Source organism: Rutilus rutilus (genome assembly GCF_951802725.1).
Source record: "Rutilus rutilus genome assembly, chromosome: 6".
Taxonomy (NCBI): Eukaryota; Metazoa; Chordata; class Actinopteri; order Cypriniformes; family Leuciscidae; genus Rutilus; species Rutilus rutilus.
In genome coordinates, this window is record NC_140214.1 from 22001401 (window position 1) to 22021273 (window position 19873).

The 19873-nt window shown below is 38.5% G+C and overlaps 1 protein-coding gene across 2 annotated transcripts in view; it reads right to left on the minus strand.

Moving 5' to 3' along the window:
- fndc3ba (fibronectin type III domain containing 3Ba) overlaps nucleotides 1-19873 on the minus strand; it is a 128462-nt gene that overhangs the window by 40964 nt on the left and 67625 nt on the right. For both annotated transcript variants that reach the window (XM_084412686.1, XM_084412685.1), the window contains 3 exons: nucleotides 9564-9640; nucleotides 3026-3257; nucleotides 1729-2004 (listed from right to left, as the gene is read on the minus strand). In XM_084412686.1, coding sequence (XP_084268812.1) covers nucleotides 1729-2004; nucleotides 3026-3257; nucleotides 9564-9640 — 585 coding nt within the window. The remainder of the gene's footprint in view (nucleotides 1-1728; nucleotides 2005-3025; nucleotides 3258-9563; nucleotides 9641-19873) is intronic.

Sequence of the window (19873 nt, forward strand, 5' to 3'; positions counted from 1 at the left end):
CTGCCAGTCAGCATTCGCCTTTGATTCTGAAGATACTCTAAGTGTGAGTAACAGATACACCATATGGATGTATAAGCACTTCCTTAGCTTGTTAACTGCGAAGGTCTATCGTGAGCTGATCAAAGGATGGGCGGCTTGCAGCAGACAAATCACATTTCCATGATGTCAGTGCGCAATGAGTCAAGTCTTACAACACCTGCATATAATGCTAAATGTTCTGCCTTTAACATAATACACACACAGACAAATCATTGAATAGGGAACTTTTTTTTTTTTGGAGGGTCAAAACTGCCTTTTTGGCAGATCAAATAAATGAAATGAATGGGGTCATTCCTTTTGCCCCACTTGTCAGCACTTGCAAATGTCCATGCATTGACGAAACACCTGGGATCAGAGGCACATACATAATTTAAAGCTAAAACTTCAAGGACACTAAAGGCTGAGAACAAAAAAGAAAAAATTGGCAGAAGACAGTGCAGAAAAAAAAGCAACGTCCTTCTGGAGTGCAGACATGTGTTTAAATAATTTAAAACAGTTATGAATGTATGCTCTGAAAAATGTTTATATTAAAAAAAATGTTCTTGAGAGCAGAAAAACAGCATGTGAACACATCTTAAATGGAGCTCTTCTGCAATCGGCACTGCAGGGGGCCTGATAAGGCACATGTGGAATTGGTGAGGATCGGTGGCCATGCTCAAAGGACCCCTTCATTGGTAGAATGTGATTCCACAGGTATGTGGGCTGCCTTTCAGCAGAGGCCCAACCTGAGATACAAGGGCCACATTGTGGGTGCTGGAAAAATGATAGCACCTTGGCGATTCCCAGCTATGCAGTTTCCGCGGCATGACGACCCCCTTTACCTCTATTGATGCACTTATCTCTTTTTTTTTTAAGGGGAGAGAGAAAAAGCTTGTGGACAGACTGAGGGAAACATGCATTACAGATGTCTAATGGAAGCCGTGAAACATCAGAGGCTAAATATTCTAGCCATGTACAAGATGATTTAATGTAACCACAATAACATCTATAATGTCTTGTGTAAACGTTGCTGAGAATTTTTGGCACAAAGCAGAACGTATCCATCTCCCTCTGCTCCAACTCTTAAAATTCCATGTAACTTATTTGCTTTGCATTATGAAAGAACAAGAGTTTACATTGATGTATTTTTTATTAAATTAATAATATTAAAATAACATTTGTAAGTTTACATTTAAGTTTTTTAAGTTTGGGGTCAGCAAAATATTTTATCAACAATACAGTAAAAACAGTAATACTGTGAAATATTATTACAATTCAAAATAACTTTTATATTTCAATATATTTTAAAATGCATTTTATTCTTGTGATGGCAAAGCTGAATATTCAGCCGCCATTACTTCAGTCTTCATTGTCACATAATCCTTCAGAAATTATTCGAATATGCCGATTTGGTGCTCAGGAAACATTTCTTATTATTATCAATGTTGAAAACAGTTGTGCTGCTTAATATTTTCATGGAAACTGTTGCATTTATTTTTTTCATGATTTTTTATTCTTTGATGAATAGAAAGTTCAAAAGGACTTTATAAATGTCTTTACTGTCAATTTTAATAAATTTTTCAATTATAAACAAAAAAATATTACTGATCGCAAACTTTCAATGGTGCTGTACATAAATAAAAATATTATTTCCAAAAAAGATGAACTTACAAATAGACCTGGTGACTAGACTACTGCAAAAGTCCTTACCTTGTAAGTCTGGTTCGCTGGATCTGGGGCTACTCCGAGCTCCACGGGTTGTTTTTTTAGCTCCGGGACTGCTTCCCCCTCCACCACCACCCCCAAGATTTCCGTGGACCTTGCCGTAGCCATTGTACATATTGTTGCAGCCCACATTGCTCTTATAGATGGAGGGAGGGCTGTTGAGACGATTCTGACGCTCCAGTCTGTCCTTCATCTTCTTTGGTGGCGGTTTGTATGGCTCATCCCGCCCAAGGTAGTTCATCCCGTACACAGGAATTATCTCTGCGCCAACAAAATAATCATTCAACCATGAAACTGCCATATAATTTAGGAATAGGCAAAATTATTGTGCGTTCCATTTGTCCTCGGAAGTGGGAAATTCCTAGTCCCCAGTAAGAACTTTTAACTGTAATGCCCTCCATGCCAGAGTTGTAAATGGGAAACTCAACAACGCTGACTTCAAAATACAATATGGCTTCTCAGCATATCAACAGTAGTAATATATTGTTTATTAGTACTTCTGTTTGTCTGTGTCTCAAACTCAGTGGCGCACACAGTATTATGCAACCTCTATTTGTGGACATGATACTTCGGCTTTATCTGTGCAAAATACCACTTTTTTTATGTGTTTTTATTTGGAAAAAGCAAGCACAACAAAGGTTTGCATCTATCTTAGATTTCTGATCTTTGTACTGGATTGTGGTCAACTCAGGTGTGACATTCTCAGCTCCGACATACCTCTTCCAAAGTAAATGGAATGCAGCATTACACTTACAAATACACTGACAAGTTACAGAGCCCCTAAGGGGATGTCTTTGTCTTCTCTTGCTAAAGTATTACGCTCCCCCAAAAAACGTACAAAAAAAGCAGTGAAATATCATTTCCATCACAAAAGTTTTGCAAGTGAACACAAAGTTTGTCGGTGGAGTGCAAAGGTTTTGCGTGAGAGTGGAAAACTTTTGTGAGAAAACGCAAAGCACTGAAATATAATTTCCATCCCATTTCATTCTTTTTACAATCACATGTCTCTTTAAGGCATGTTCTCAACTCAGTCTTGCTAAACAAATCTAATCAAGGTTATAGGCAGATCAGGGTTGGAGCTGAACTCTACAGGAAAGTGGACCTAGAGGGCCAGAGTTGAGAACCACTGCTTTAGGGGCTTCATAAGGTAACACACAGCATTATTTTTTTTTAGTGTTGGTCAAAAGCTTATCAGTTTTGGCGAAATATCATGATATTTCACTTGGTATCGTGATAATACCAGAATAAGAGGAGAGTAAGCTGTGATCATATGCACTCCTACCTTCATTGTACATAGGCGGGATATGATGATGGTAGTACTGGTGGGGGGAAATATCCCCAGGGCTGACGGGTGGGTAGAAGGCCGTATGTGAGTTGGGAATAAAGGGTGGTGGGGCCATGTATGGAGGTAAGTGATGAGTTGGAGAGATGGCTGGAGAATAGCTGGGAGTATAGCATTCTGGAGACTGAGGGGTGACTACCACTCTCCGGACCCCTGTGTTGTCCTCCAGCACCTTTAGTGAGAAACAAACAAGATTATATATATTTTTTTAATGAATTTCCCAGAGCTGAAAACCAGATTTTTTTAATTCCCTGACATTTCCAACTTTTCCAGGACTGTGGTAAATTTAAAATATCATGAAATATTAATAACAAGCATTATTTTTTCATAATACTAAGTGTCAGGAAAATACTGTATTATATTTGAAATCCTCTTCAATACTTGACCTCTACTCCTTCTGTCTGACCTGCTGACCCTGAGAGTGTGTTTACGTGTGTGTGTATATGACAGCCTGTTTGACAGGCCTATCAAAAAGCAGATAGCAATGTCAAGAGTGATCAGCGAAGCTTAGATCAAGTTCAGGCTTGCTGTGCATTCAGATGTTGTGCACACGGTGAGAGACATTGTTTCATTATGCATGTCTATGAGAGACATCAGACTGACTGTGGACGAGGAATGTGAGCTGAGAGTGGGTCAGTGTTATTTTACAAATGTCCTCATTAACATGTTAGTTCTTACAAAACAACTGTCCAGCCCCCTGCAGTAGGCAACTAGAAACATAATGATGGAGACAATATGGAGGAGAATGCAATGACACTGCCAGATGCAACAAGGTCATGGGTGACAATATGAGTGCTAAATATCAGAGGTTGTTATGATTTCATATTGCTCAACAGAGGTGTTCTCAGCTGGCCCTCAAGTTTGGAGAGCTGTACTGTACAATAAAAATGAATTAGACTGAAAAAGAAAAGCTGTGATTAAATGTCTGTCTAGTTTCTGGTCTCCTTTTGGTAGATGCCCACAGCTCTGACCGCGCTTCCCGCTCCTAGTTGGCACTGGGCTAAAATAAACACAGATACAATGACCTTTGGACAATTAGCAGATTCCTTCAACTGCCACAGGAGGGGTGAAGAGTCAGGCCCATTTAAACTAAGAGGGCATGATTTTTTAAGTGGGTTCTAAGTTAGAAGAAAGATCCAAACTGACAATTCTTTTTTTTTTATGGAATATTGCAATATTTATTATAAATGATTTATCCGTGCACATCTTTTTTTTATCATCTTTTTTTCCATCACATCTTTTTTTGTGTCCTTGTAATAGTTCATCAAAATAACTTCCCCTCCCACTTGCAGCAACATCTCTTCTCTTTTCTGATGAAGTGTTTACTGTAATGTTTGCCCCTTTGGTCCTGTCTTATCTCACCTAGCCGACTAAGTGAGTCAGGATTGCCACTGGCACCCCCTCAAAAAGAAAATAGGTGCATGAGTACTTTGTTTTCCTACTCAAGAGTGCAGAGTACAGAAAAATTAGGAAACCCACTATAAGTAAACAGAAGCCTAATCTGTTTGTGTTCTAATCTGCCTTTCTTGTAAACAGCATCACCAGATAACAACCTTTGCTCATCATTGTTTACAGGGTCAGGTGGGGAATATCTCCTCAACTTTGCTAGACTATCCATGACATTTCAACCAGGGCTGTAGTACTCGAGTCCGGTCTTGGACTCGAGACCGGTTTTCTATGGTCTCGGACTTGTCTCGGACTCGCTGGTATTTGGACTCGGCCACTGGTCTTGCCAAATATGGCTTTTGGTCTCGACCGAGTCCAGGTTTTTTTTATTATGTTCCCAGTAATAACGTATTATTGTAGTATGCTTCCCGCAGACTTCCGCAGAACCTCCGTAGATGATGACCTGCGCGTGTGTTATTTATTTTCTATTATTTACTGCAATACCAGCGCATAGCTGAAATAACAGATCCGTCTATTCACTGCCGATCAGCTATATGGACTAGTGACTGTGAATATTAAAGACTGCTATCAAAGTCTGATTGTTCAGCGAGTCTCTGCAAATGAGTGCAGGTTCATGTACTACACATACTCAAGTACACGTTCATCTTCAGCATTTCATCGTCAGATACGCTCAGAAACCCGTCAAAATAAAAGTTCGGTTTAACGTGAAGAAATTATCACAGATATATTTTACTGGAGTGAAGCTATTGTCATTTAGTTGCTCAAATGCTCAGTACTAGCACCTAGCAGTGGTAATAGTAGTAGGCTGGTGTTTGTATATCAGTTCTAACACTGCTATTATGAGGTATCACCATATGTCATCATTCTGTTTTCTTTAGATTAGAAGATTATATGAAATCAAGGGGAATATCTATACTTAAAAATCCTGGGTGTTGTGACACTGTTTTTGCTTTTAGATCAACAAATAATAACCCAAAATGATTGTCTTGATAATGTCATGCATAAGACTTTTTTTCCCTGTCCTGTCCTGGACTCGGTCTTGACTCGGACTCGAACCTTTTTGGACTCGGTCTTGTCTTGGACTCGACTAGTCCTGGTCTTGGACTTGTCTTGGACTCGACAAAGGTGGTCTTGACTACTATGGGGTGAGATTTCGGTCACAATTCTGCGCGCGCAAGATCACATTTTGAGCGTGGAAAAGGGCATTTCGCACGCGCGTGAACTGAGTTTTGCGGAGAAATGTTCGTCTCGCAGATAAGAAAATATTGCGAGCGAACGAAAATCAATTTTGCATTTAAAATAAGTATTTGGATGTGCGCGGACGTTCTCTTTCGCGTGTGCAAAGTTTCACTTTCTTGCTCCTTTCATACCAGCCGTGAGCGCTCTCTAAGCGCAGACGGCTCGCTTGCTCAACACAACCCAGCGTTACAATATGCCATAATTCCAGCCAATCAGAGATGAGACTGCTAAATTCTGATTGGCTGGCTTGAAAACCAATCACAAGACTCCCTGCATCACCTACTGCGGAAGAGAACTAGTTTTTTATTTTTTATTTTTATTTAGTCAGTTCAAATACAAAAACATTTCAGTACAATGCAAAAAAACAAAACAAAATGGTTACAAAGTATTGACAATACAGCTCAAAATATTTTACCAAAAAAATAAAATAATAATAATTATTATTATTATTATTATAAAATAAACATAAACATAAGAACAAATACAAAAATATAAGTATAAAATATCAGGGCATTTATATGTATTTGAAAAGCTTTAATATTTGTATTGTTTTTATAAGCTTTTTATTTTGTGATCTCATGTTTGAAAGAGTTTCAAAATATAGGCTATTGTTAGATCAGTGTTATAGAAGGCAATATACCGTAGGAGGTTTTCTTTTGAGTTATTCTTGTCTTATGAATATAAAATTTCGCCAAAATGATAAAAAGATTAATTATATTATTTTGTTTTTCAGAAAAAAAAAAGGGTTTTGGAAACAAAGTAAAATGTCATGAGGGTCTAAATCAAGACATCTGTTCAATTTTTTTGTCATATCTATTTTAAAGTCAGTCCAAAAAGAAATTGAACATTTATTTTTATATTGCCCTTTTTCTGTCTTCAAGTGATGTGTTACAAAAAGTGCACTTATCAGCGTGAATATATCTACTAATGGTTGCATTTACAGGATAGCATCTATGAATAATTTTGTACATTACTTCTTTGACTTTATTAGAAATAATAAACTTATAGGGCATAGTCCAAATGTTGCGCCAATATATACAATAAGGTTTAAGCCACTTTGATTTACATGGAGGACTGGATCCAACATTAAAGGAGTTTCTTATAAAGTTGTTATTAAAACCTTTATCAAATAAAGAGAGACCATTTACAAAGAGTTGAGGATTTTGTAAAGATGTATTATTGATATCTACATCTGAAAATTTGTTTAATATTAGTATGCCATTAGGAATAGCCTTAATTACTTTGTTAAATTCTTTTTCATTTACAAATAAACCATATTTTGAAATAAAATTAGGGTAGGTGTAAAATTGCCCATTTTTGTCAATTAGTTGGCTAACAATTAAAATGTTGTGTTGGACCCAATTCTCCATGTACAAAGATTTTTTATTATGAATGATATTACTATTGTTCCATATAAAACACCTATACTGGGAGAAAAATTGTGTTTGTACAAAAGGGACCAGAAAAGTAATGTTTGTCGGAAGAGAACTAGTGCAGTTGAGTAAAGTTGCAGTAAATTCACAGATTCGATTGATGTATAACCATCAGGACAGCAGTGATGTGTGAACTGAATTTAGCAACAATACAGTGAATTACAGTAAAGATATGTTTCATAAAAATCACAAAAATTATACATTTACAATTGTTTAAAATTTAAAATATATATTTTCCCAAAATAAGTGTTGTAGTATAACCTTCAGGACAGCAGTGATGTGTGAACTAAATTAGGCAACAATACAGTGAATTACAGTGAAGTTATTGAATATGCTCATAAAAATTATACATTTACAGTACAATTGTATATACAATTTAAAATATATATTTTACCAAAATAAGTGTTGTTGTATAACCTTCAGGACAGCAGTGATGTGCGAACTGAATTTGGCAACAATACAGTCAATTACAGTGAAATTTTTGAATATTTTTCATAAAAATCATAAAACTTCTACATTTACAATAGTACAATTTAAAATCTATATTTTTCCCAAAATAAGCGTTGTTGTATAACCATCAGGACAGCAGTGATCCAACAATACAGTGAATTACAGTGAAATTATTGAATATTTTATAAATAATAATCATAAAGAATATGCAAAACGATATTTATACAAAATAAGTGTTGTAGTATAACCATCAGGACAGCAGTGATGTGTGACCTGAATTTGATGACACTACAGTGTGTGACAGTGAAGTTATTGACTGTTTTCGTAGTAACGCTTTTCGGGTTTTGCACTTTGCAGACGGTCCCTTCGGATCTGTCTCGCTGCCGCCTGCGCATAGAGATCAATGTATTTTGTCCACTGCGAGGGAAAGCTCGTTTGGAGGAAAATTAGGTTGTAGCTGCTTGTCTACATTACTACGATTAAAAAGAGGTGTCATTTGTGCAGTAACAACGTTTAGCTCACGAGTTATTGACCCGGGAAGTTCGAATCTGTGAATTTACTGCCAACTTTACTCTCAACTGCACTAGTTCTCTGAATCCGCAGTAGGTGATGCAGGGAGTCTTGTGATTGGTTTTCAAGCCAGCCAATCAGAATTTAGAAGTCTCATCTCTGATTGGCTGGAATTATGGCATATTGTAACGCTGGGTTGTGTTGAGCAAGCGAGCCGTCTGCGCTTAGAGAGCGCTCACGGCTGGTATGAAAGGAGCAAGAAAGTGAAACTTTGCACACGCGAAAGAGAACGTCCGCGCACATCCAAATACTTATTTTAAATGCAAAATTGATTTTCGTTCGCTCGCAATATTTTCTTATCTGCGAGACGAACATTTCTCCGCAAAACTCAGTTCACGCGCGTGCGAAATGCCCTTTTCCACGCTCAAAATGTGATCTTGCGCGCGCAGAATTGTGACCGAAATCTCACCCCATAGACTACAGCCCTAATTTTCAACATGCATTTACTCTCTGCTTGGCGCTCCATGACATTCTAGCTGGTATTTGCATCTTTTACATTAGTGCCATGAGCAATTACCATTGTGCCCTTGAAGAATAATCTCCTTGTAATAAGCGCATCAATAGAAACACTGCGTGAAAGTGACGAAAACAAGACCCACTACAACCCATTTTTGATTCTTCTTAACATAGAGGTTAAGAACAACAGGTCTAAATAAATAATCTTGTGAATAAGGAAATCAACTTTTCTTAAATCGCAATCTATTCAAAGCAAATATTCTTAACAGTCCTTTCTAACACCAGCAATAGAGTCAGAAATGGCGTTTGTCAGCTTGTGGATAAGATGTTGAGGTGAGGTCTGTTGAACTATAAATGAAGACGTAATGTAACCACTAGGCTTCAGGCCCAGAGCCGTTGTCGTGCTGATTGTATCTCTCCAACTGCTACTGGTCAGGGGTCTGCTTTCATGTCTGGCCGATCATGAGCGAGATAAGAATTACGGTTTGGAGAGCTCATTCCAGATCAGCACTCGCTACATATTGATTACTCCTCTCATCTGCCAGAGTTTGGAACGATGACAGATTCTTGTATAATGTCTAATGGATCATAAAAGAGAAGTAAGAGCCCTGGAAAGACCACAGGTCTCATTTACAGAGGTAAGAGAATGGGAGGTGGTCGGTCCAGTCGGCATTATTGGATTTTTTTTTCTTTCCCCAAAATATGGAAGCTGTCCCACAAGCACACTTGCAAGCACATGCTCAAGTAACAACTAATTTATAATGTGTAGTGTCATTTAAATGAAGTGTAAAAAGTATGTACATGTGGCATGTTGTTCCTGGCTTCCATTGTGAGTCTATTATGGTTTTAAAATAATAAAATAAAACTGTTCCCTTTCCAAAGACATATTTATTAATGATATTATCTTGAAATGTTGCACTCACCTGGGAGATGTAGCCAGGAGGCACATGAATGGGTGGGATGGATCCATTGGGTGACATCATCGGAACCTCTGCAGGCCCTGTGCACATAGAAGAAACAAATGGTCAAATATTCAAATTCACCTCAGTTTGTTATAAAGTATGCTAAACATTTCTATTTTACAAACTCTTGAGGAAAAAAAAGGGCAAACCAAAGGACCAGAATGATACTGAAACTTGAAAATGAATCTGTGAATAATTGTTGTCTTGGTCAGCTATGTTGCTTTTGGTTAAAACAAAGTAGAAATATTTATATGTTTGGCATCTGATCAGCAGGCCCAGACTTCCTCAGAAAACTCCACAGATTTCCACAGAATTGAAATGAAAGTTAATTATTCAACTCCGTGAATGTTCTGGCCATTGCGTGTTCAGTTGCTGATCTATGCTTTTAGAGTGCAGCATTCTTAATTCCATTTAACACTTTCTACCATGTTTAAATCCCAAAATTTGCAGATTCTGACTGGGCCTGCTGATAAGCACCCAACTATGCACTGCTGAAAATGATTATAAATATAGATATTATTCCATCCTCATTGGCAACCAGCCTAACTACTAGAAACCAACCAGCAAGGGATAGAACATACAAACAAACAAAGCAAACAGGCCAATAAAGGCCACCCCACTTGGCATGGCACAGAGGGCTGTGGGTAATGGAACTAGAACAGTCCAGACAGAGCGCTGTGGAGGACTGGAAAGGACTCAAGCAACATGGAAACTGCCCCGTTGCTCTGAGTGCTTCTCATCAGGCCTGATTTACTGCACACTCATTCTCCAGATCCCTTGCTCACTTTGATTGTATGACTGATGGGATCACCGTTCATGTCAAGTCACCCACCTGTCTTTATACTTGCAACAAACTCAAGCCCAACTGTGAGACTTTACTCTAAATAAACATTCACTTTATTTGCTCAGAAACATTAACTAGGTTGATTTGTTTACACCCTAAAGGTGTTAAGATTGATAGAGAAGAAATGGATGGGGAAATGTATCATATTTAACAGCATAATGGAATTATAAAAATGATGTTGTTTCCAAATAAACTGTACAGAGTCAGCAGTTTGAACTTAAAATTCTAGGATAAAAGCATCCACTATTTAGTCTAAAGTAAACTAGACACAAATCCCCATTAGCCATTTTTAGATTCACTGGAACAAATATATTCAAATCCAAGGCAAATCCAAATTGTGTTGTTGACTTTTCCACTGCGGTCTCTCTCTCTGCTCACAGTAGCGGAGGTCTGGCAAAATCTGGTAAAGACATCGTCCCCCCCTCTGAGACAGCAGCAGTCAGCTCTGCAATGCTTTGGCCAGTATAAATCACGGGATGGACTGTAATGAATTCTACAGTTCATTCTTCATTAGCTGCCAAAGCCTGTTCACAACAACATTGCTAGTCACTACTATGTCATATCCTGAAGGAACATTCCAGAACTGCTCAACTGGAACGTTTTTCATAAAATAGGCACTAGAATAGGAGAGAAAGGAGGGATGAATCTTTCTCAGAAGATGTTACACATGTACAGTGTGAAACTTTTCCCTCTAAACAATATAATGGGTGTAACACATCCAGATCTTTAAGCTGGAACTCATTTAGTAAAGCAGTGAGAAATCAGTGGATCAGTTCTTTTGGATGTGCTAGACCTAGCCATACTCAGTCTTACAATAGAGTGCAACAGTTGTAGCCTGACGTCGTCATACTCTAGATTCGTCAGATTCTAGTCAGAATGTGAGTCTGATACTGCTCCATTGGGCTGTGATTAAGGGGCGTGTTTCAACCGAACCAGGAAAGAAAATGCCTCTGTACTTAACTGGATAGACCTACAACCAATCAGAGCAACTGAGTAAGTGACGTATGCGGTTCTCTATTCCTCTTTTAAAATGAATGCGCTGTCGATATGTTCTATAACAGACGCGATGGCGGAATCTACACATCTCAATTCTACAGCGGCAGTCATCTTTGTTGTAAATGAATTCAACCCAAGCGCTCTTTGGTGACGTGGAGGATTACGTTACTGTTCATCATCTGTCCCTCATCGTATAAAGCCCGCCCTGATTTGATTGGTCCGAAAAGCTCTGGTTCGAGCATAGTTGCTCCACAACGGATCAAGTCCAGACCGAACTTCCCGACCTCAAATGTTGTGGGCGGGGCTAAGTTCGGCTGGCATCCAGGCTACAACAGTTGGGTTTCGCAAGTAAAAATCACATTCAAGGAATTATAAGAATTGATCAAATCAAGGAATAATAATAAATATTTATTTATTTATTTATTTATTTATTTATTTATTTATTTATTTATATATTTATATATATATATATATATATATATATATATATATATATATATATATATATATATATATATCAAATTAGTCTTTTAAAACAGTAGCCTGACTGCAGCTAGCCACTTATCGCTAGTCGTTTGCAGCCTACATTTTTTAATGAGTAGAGATTAGAGAATGACTGTAGTTTAAAACCAGGAGTAGTTTATAGTTTAGAAAGCTACAGTTTCAAAGTGTGAGATGATTTGAAGACTTGGTGAGGCAAAGCTAGTGAACATAATTAACACAAAAACTCACAAAGCAACAGGAGGGGTAAAGAATTTTTCAGAAGCTGTTTTTCCAGTTACAGCTAGACTCCAGCTGACATCAAAGGGCCTTTTTTGGTTAACTGGTGAGAACAGAGGAGGAGTCCTTACTGGAAGTGTGTGTGTGCACATGTAAGAGTGCTGCACAACAGGGACCCTGTGTGAGTGGCCCTAGACAGTGACCTTGCTAGCAGAACAAATCCTTGTAGAACAAATTAGTCTATGATGATAAACACAAACAGCTTGTCAGTCAGAGCAAAGTCGAATGAGTGGGTGTTTGCCAGTCAGGGTGTATGTGAGTAAATGAAAGTGTGCAAGTGGGTGGGTTTACAGTAGATGCAAGTTGTTTGTTTAACCATCTTTACTTAACTAGTACAAGAAATCAAGGTCTGTCCTGTGTACACCCACCCACATTAGTATTTACACAAACACAGCTGACACAAATGTACTAGGATCATCATAATAAGTGAAATAATTAACTCAGCAGACAGACAGGGAGAACTTTGGCTTTTTCAGATTATTCTTGCTGATGTAAAGGAAACACATTTTGCGCTTAATCCAACTCTGTGTGGCGATCTTGAACATCTTGAACCAAGAAATAAATGATCTCTGTGAAAGTTGTAATAAATGATATTATTTTCTTTATTTGTAAGCCATGGCAAAGGAAAATTAGGCAAGTGGTCGTGGAAAAAAATATCAAGTAGTGCTGAGGAGGGTTTATTTCTCCAGGCTTGGCTATAAACCTTACCAGAAGTGGGAATGCCAAAACTGTCAAAAGATGAGATACAGTCGCCAATCGACATGAGAACCGTATGAGCTGTGGTGTCACCACAGAAAATCTATCACCATAAATGTATCACCACACAGACACATATAACTATTAATAAAAAGTAACCAAGGAATTCTTTGAAGTACCTTGAAGTACCATGGTACAAAAATATACTTATCAAGTACTATGCTATTAAATTTCACATGAAGGAAGATTGTTTCTGAGTATTTGACAACAGTGCATTCATCATACATTTTGTATTTATACTCCTGACATGACATGGTCCTCTAGTACAGCCGGAATAATTTTTCTTTGTACTGGTGTGTCAGAAGCACAGACTGGAAACAGGAAGTATGTATAATATGAGGGACCTATACTCTGGAGAGTCCATGAGTGTCCGGCACATGACTACGCAGAGAGGAAGAGAAAGGCTCTATGTGAAATACATTATTCATCCCTTCTTTCTTCTACAGTGGAGCACGGGGAACATATGTGGGCCTAGGGGAGTCAGTACGCTTTAATGAAGCGTTCAGTTTGAGGCTGGGAGCTGCCAGGAGCCACGGTCAGGCCTGGTGGAGTGCGAGTTGGTGTGCATGCTGAGCACACAGAGGACACCTTTTCAGCCCTGCTCTCCCTGATGGCGTAGTGTACATACAGAGAGCACTCATGAGTCTCCACTGAGCCCACACTGGCAGCTTTCTTTCAGCCACTCCACAGCAATGCAACAAAACTCATCTCCTCTCCAACATGAGTGTCTAGAAGCATGCCAAAGATCTGAACCATACTCTCCATATATATTATCATAGCTAAAACATTCTGTGCCTTTGAAGCACACTCCATGTCAGAAGTACACTCCAGTGCTGGGCAAGTGTTGCTCGCTTGAGCGGATGGATGAATGATGGATGTCACATTAGGTTTTCATATGGGATCTTCAAAAGGATACAAGGACCCGTCAAACTGGCCTAAGGAACTATAAAGGGCTTTTAACGGCCCTTACACCAATGCAGCCTTGGTGCAGAAAAACTTCTTGCTAATTTCTAACAAAAAAATATTATGTTAACAATGTGAAGCATTTGGAAAATCCAATTCATTCACTGTAAATTAATTTATTCAGACAGTTCATATACATTTTTATTTGCTCAACACTCATTGTTTCTTTCTTTTGTCTTCTTTTTTTTGTAAGAAGAACAAAACAACTGTAATGTTCTAATAACCATAAAACATATATATATCACCTGATTTCATCTGATATGATCCCTTAAGCTAAGCTAAGCTATGTAAGCTAAGAAGAAAACAAATAAAAATAAAATGTAATATAGAGAATCAATAAAAGACATCAAAAAGACATGTAAGACTGTAAATAGCTACTGAAAATCATAGGAATTTATATTAAAATAATTTTAAATTGTAATACAATTTCACAGTATTACGTTTTAAAGGTGCATTGCGCAAGTCTCTGAGTTTTTGCAGAACTATGCCCCCTTCTGGCGACACGCGAAACTGCAACCAGAGTTGTGCACGCGGTTATGTGGAGTTTGCGTTGGGGTTTGGGATGAACTAGAAGCCGGTCTCTTTGAATCCATCTTCTACTTTTGCAAAAGTCGCTTGAGTTGTCTTCGCTGATGCGGATAATGGCGGCGAATACACAAAACCTGCCAGACATAGCCAGGTGAGCGTGAACGCGCATGACGTCACGCCCAGTCGATTCCGACCCGAATCCCTCTTATTTATTTTACTGTACAGGATTATAGAGGCAATCGCAGTGATCATAGAAGGGCTCATTCAGCCCATCAGGCAATTGTTTAAGCATGTATGGGTTAGAAAAACGGGTATTTTTAACATGAAAAGTTGCTTAATGCACCTTTAACCATTTATTGATCAAATAAATACAGCCTTGGTAGACATCAGAGACTACTTTCAAAAGCATAATAAAAAAATAAAAAAAATCATATTCCAAACTTTTGACCGATAGCGTCACATACCAACGCATTCTCATGCTAGGGCGTCATATACTGACGCTTTTGACATTTTGTCTACATCGAACGCACATGGCACCCTTTAGCGTCAATATGACACGCACAGAGCTTTGTTCGGTTATGGGTAGGTTTAGGTCTGGGGTAGGGTTAGGGGTAGACTGCTAGGAGGCACCTTCTGGCCCATATCTATCTGCGTCTCATATTGATGCTAAAGGGTGCCATGTGCGTTCGATGTAGACGAAATGTCAAAAGCGTCAGTATATGACGCCTTGGGATGAGAACGGGCTGCACATACCAGCAAATTTATCCACTGGGTAAGTAGCAAAAGGTCTTCGAGTATTGTACAATAACCTGTATACTGTGCAGAAACAAAAATGCTGGTTTTTTTTTTTCAAAACATGTATATCAGGATGGGACAATATTTTACAGACTGCATAAGGCAGGGATATGGGTACTGGGTACATAAAGCAGGTGATCTGAAATGTGATTAGAAATTCAAAGACGTCAGGTGGGTTAATCTGGCAAGGAATGCCTTTAAAGGTAAGCCAATACATCATACCATCCAATTTATCAGGCCCGCTAGAGATGGGAACAGCAGAGTATCCTCATTCTAAAACAGATAACAATAACCCAAGGTGCACTCTGAGAAATCTACATTAATATGAGCAGCATTGGAAGGCTGCAGCACAGATAACAGTTTTCTAGGTTTCAAACGGGGTAACAGTGTCGTCTTGTAGCATTTCCAGAATACTGGAGTGGGCAGTGGCACTAAGCGTTGTCGTCTTCCAATCTCAGTGGCCAGCTCTCCTCTCTCTCCGCACAAGAGGCTCCATTCAGGGGCCCGCCACTGAGGCTCCCAGCACAGAGACAGCAATATGTTCCCAGTTGGCAAACAGACGTGTGTTTGGACAGTCTCTGTAGTTCTCTCCACTTAGCAAACACCAGCATTCCTGCAGCTCTGCAGCCAACAGACACACACACATAGCGCAACAAGAACCCAATGAGGCCAAGTCTAAGTCCCTCAGCCTGACCTCCATGGCAGCACCAGGCCCTTTTCTCCTGTCCTAAGGGGGCATCAGCATCAGGCCTTCACAGGACATTATGATCTGCTGGAGGTTCTGCTACCCTCAAACAAGCCTTTATCAATTCATAGCCTGGGTCACGCTGCACACATGCATAGGGTACAACACTCCAATTTAAAATTATTAGTTCAGAACAGCTTGTAGGGACTGTCAAGCTTCAAAAAGCACAAAAATATAAAAACACCTTAAAAGTATCATGTGGTCCATATGAATGCTCTATATTCCAGTGTTCTAATGTCATTTACATTATGTTGTGTGAAGTTCACAGTAGATTTTGTTTGAGGAAAAGATCACAGGCTAGAGGTAAAGATTATTGTTATACTATTACTGACATTATAATATTCTGTAAAGTTACCACATTAAAAAGTTTGGGGTCACTAAGTTTGTTTTTATGTCCACAGAGGCCGTATTTAATTGCTCAAAAATACAGTAAAAACAGCAATATTGTGAAATATTATTACAATTTAAAATAATTGTTTTCTATTTTAATATTATTTTAAAATGTTATTTATTCATGCGGCATGATGGCAAAGTCATTACTCCAGTCTTCAGTGTCACATGATCCTTCAGAAATCATGTTAATAAGCTGATTTGCTGGTCAAGAAACATTTCTTATTATTATCAATGTTGAAAACAGTTGTGGTGTTAATATTTTTTGTTGAAAACATTTTACTCAGGATTCTTTGATGAATAGAAAGTTGAAAAGAACAGCATTTATTTTAAATAGAAATAATTTGTAACAATATAAAAGTATTTACTGACACTTCTGACCAATAAAAGTATTAATTTAAAATAAAGTAATTATACATTTCAGACATTCTACTTTCCAGTGATTTTCCAATGAAATCAAGACCTTGATTATAATTATTGAAATGTATATGCTTGTTTTATAGCAACATGGAACAAATCACTATGTATTGCAATATTTTAATTAATTCAGTCATACCAGACTATAATTAGACAGAGAGAGAGAGAGAGAGAGAGAGAGAGAGAGAGAGAGAGAGAGAGAGAGAGAGAGAGAGAGAGAGAGAGAGAGAGAGAGAGAGAGAGAGAGAGAGAGAGAGAGAGAGAGTCGACTTTCTTCCTTATGAGTGAGAATATTTTCCATCCTAGACCTTCACCCGGCCAATAAAATCCATGAACATTCATTATTTATTGAGTGAATGCATCAATTTTCCAACAATAAAGAGATTTGGTGGATATTTGTTTACTTTCACAGCAGCCCTGAGGACATCAATGTAATTTTATGACATTTCAATGAGCCCCTGTTGGAGGTAGAATGTATAAAACCATATTTGATTTGGCATAGAAAACACTGAAATTCCAGCCACAGACATCCAGCCTAGTCAAGAGGCTGTAGAAATTCACGCAGGAGCACAGCCTATCCTAAACCATCCATCCCGCTAGGAGGAATTTGGGGCCTGAATTATGCTAGTATGTCACTCAGCAGGCCTAAATTAGTCAGAAATGTATCCCCCAGCCAGCAATATTTCAATCAATCAGTTGATGGGTCACTGCTAAATTCAGTCAGTCAGTGAGTATTATATTTGGTTAGTCAGTCAGTTAATCGGTCATCAGTGTATTCAGTCTTTCAGTAAGTCATCAGTGCTATATTTATAGTCAGTTAGTCAGACCAATGAGTCTATATGCAGAAGATTCAAAGGGGTTTATGATGAGGAGAAGGCGAAAACCTTAAGAACCTCGCCCAAAAAAAACTGATATTTTTAATCTTGGCATTTGACTTCCTAAAAAGCCAAATGACCCAATCTTAACGTGGAAGATCAGTTTGAAGCGTGCCAATAACCACAAATAAGTTTAGCGCAGTCTGACAGTGTTTGTTATGATTGGATAAGAATTGAATGTGCTTGACCAACTACAATAGGCCAACAGTCACTGACAAGTTTTTATACAGCAGAGACCAATTAATGCAGTTTGTGTTCCAGTCTGGACATAACGTTTACACAGTTATTATGAGGGTGTAAGTGACAGACAATCTCATGTAATAATCATGTCTGATTATTAAACACATGTAGGTTCCCTGAGGCGTCTATGGAAAAAACATACATCCTTAAAATCTGACATATTGTCAATGAAACACATATTTCAGATGAATTTGCAACATACGTGTGCTAACAGAGCAGGGTACAATTTATCATGCTGCTTTGGTCGGGTTTTGCTGAGGCATGTTTAGCCTGACAGACAGATGAATGTCAGAGTTTAACGCTGGGTTCGCATGTCTGGATTATCGCAATTACAAGATGTCAACTCGCAGATTGTACTCTGACGTGCTCACGCCCTTGAACTCTGAAACGATTCGTTCTATGGCAACACACACATTACACCAAAATGGATCCATGTGAAGCTTTGTTCTTGGCAGCAAAATACAGTACAATATCATATTAACGCACTTATCTTTGTTCAACCAGAAAAGCGCCAAGGTACCCAGCAAACTTTAGTTGCTAACACTCCCGCTATTTGTTTTGAGCTAATGAATAAATACAACATAGCTTCCATACTTCCACAGTTCATATTGTCATCAAAATATTAACGTACTACTCAAAAACAGGTCATTTCAATAAATCCAACATGATGCACGTTAGCTTGTTTTCTTAGGCAGCAGAGTTGTTAGCAAAGCAGCTACGGTGGATGTAGCTTGCTAAATATTCGTATTACAGAGCCTATAGGGATTATAGAGATTAGAGAGATTAGAGAGATTAGAGATCGACCAACGTGTTTTCAATAGGTTGTTCTAAAATTATTATTTGGTTTGCTAATCCTAAAAAAAGTATGCATGAGACTGAATATATTAGCTTGATGTTGCTTTACTCAACTTGATGACATACATTTGCTGTTGCACAATGCAGATGGAGAGCGTCAGACACGCTCACAGTGTCGTGTTTACTGCTGCGGTTGACTGTAAAGAGAGATGAAGACATGCTTCAGCACAGCTGCAGTCTGTAGGGAACATCCTCTCTCACACACACATTAACACACACTTTTACTTACACCATCATTAGAAAACTCCATTCACATACCACATGGTGCTTTAAAAGCTGCTCATCTGTCACATTAGAGGAGTACAAATGTAGTCAGGCCCTTTAAGGAGAGAAATGGGCCCATAAAAGAGTGTGATTTAGAAGTCCAGTAAAGAGCTGCGCTCATCATCTCTTCCTGGAAGGATCTCGGACTCGATTCATCACCAGCTCCATTAGAATCTCATCAAGTGTATTATTAGACCAATTGATGAGTATCTGGTCCTAACTAAACTAAACTAAGCATGACTTGGGATTAGGCGGTGTCACTCAAACATTTTCCTAAGAGATTTCTGGAACCACTCAGAGCAATGTATAACAATATCCCAGTGTCTCTTGCAGATTCAGCTGGATTTGAAGCCTTATCTACCAGGCTACTTTATGAAAACATGAGGGAAAGCGCAGGAACAAAAAACCTCTCATGATTTATAAATAAATTATGTGTTTTTGAGGTTTGGAGGCTTTATAACAAAAAAATGAAGTAGCAAATAGGTTGAAATGGAGGTGAAAGCTGCACGGCCAGACTGCACACATGTATATCCATGTAATGAATGGCAGACATGCACACCGCCACAGGCAGGGCAGGGTCGAGACACAGACCGCATGGTATCAGTCACATCTGACTCTGCACGCCTAAGCTTGCTCAAGACACTTCCCTTCTTACAAACACTTAAAACATCAAACAAGCCCAAATAAATAACAGATATATCAATCCACCAAAGACAAAAGGGTTTGACCTTTGACCTAGAGGTCATGGGATGATATCGCTTAACAACCCCAAGGCTTTTTTGTTACCTGTTAAAGCAAGGACATCCGGTCTGTCACAATCTAT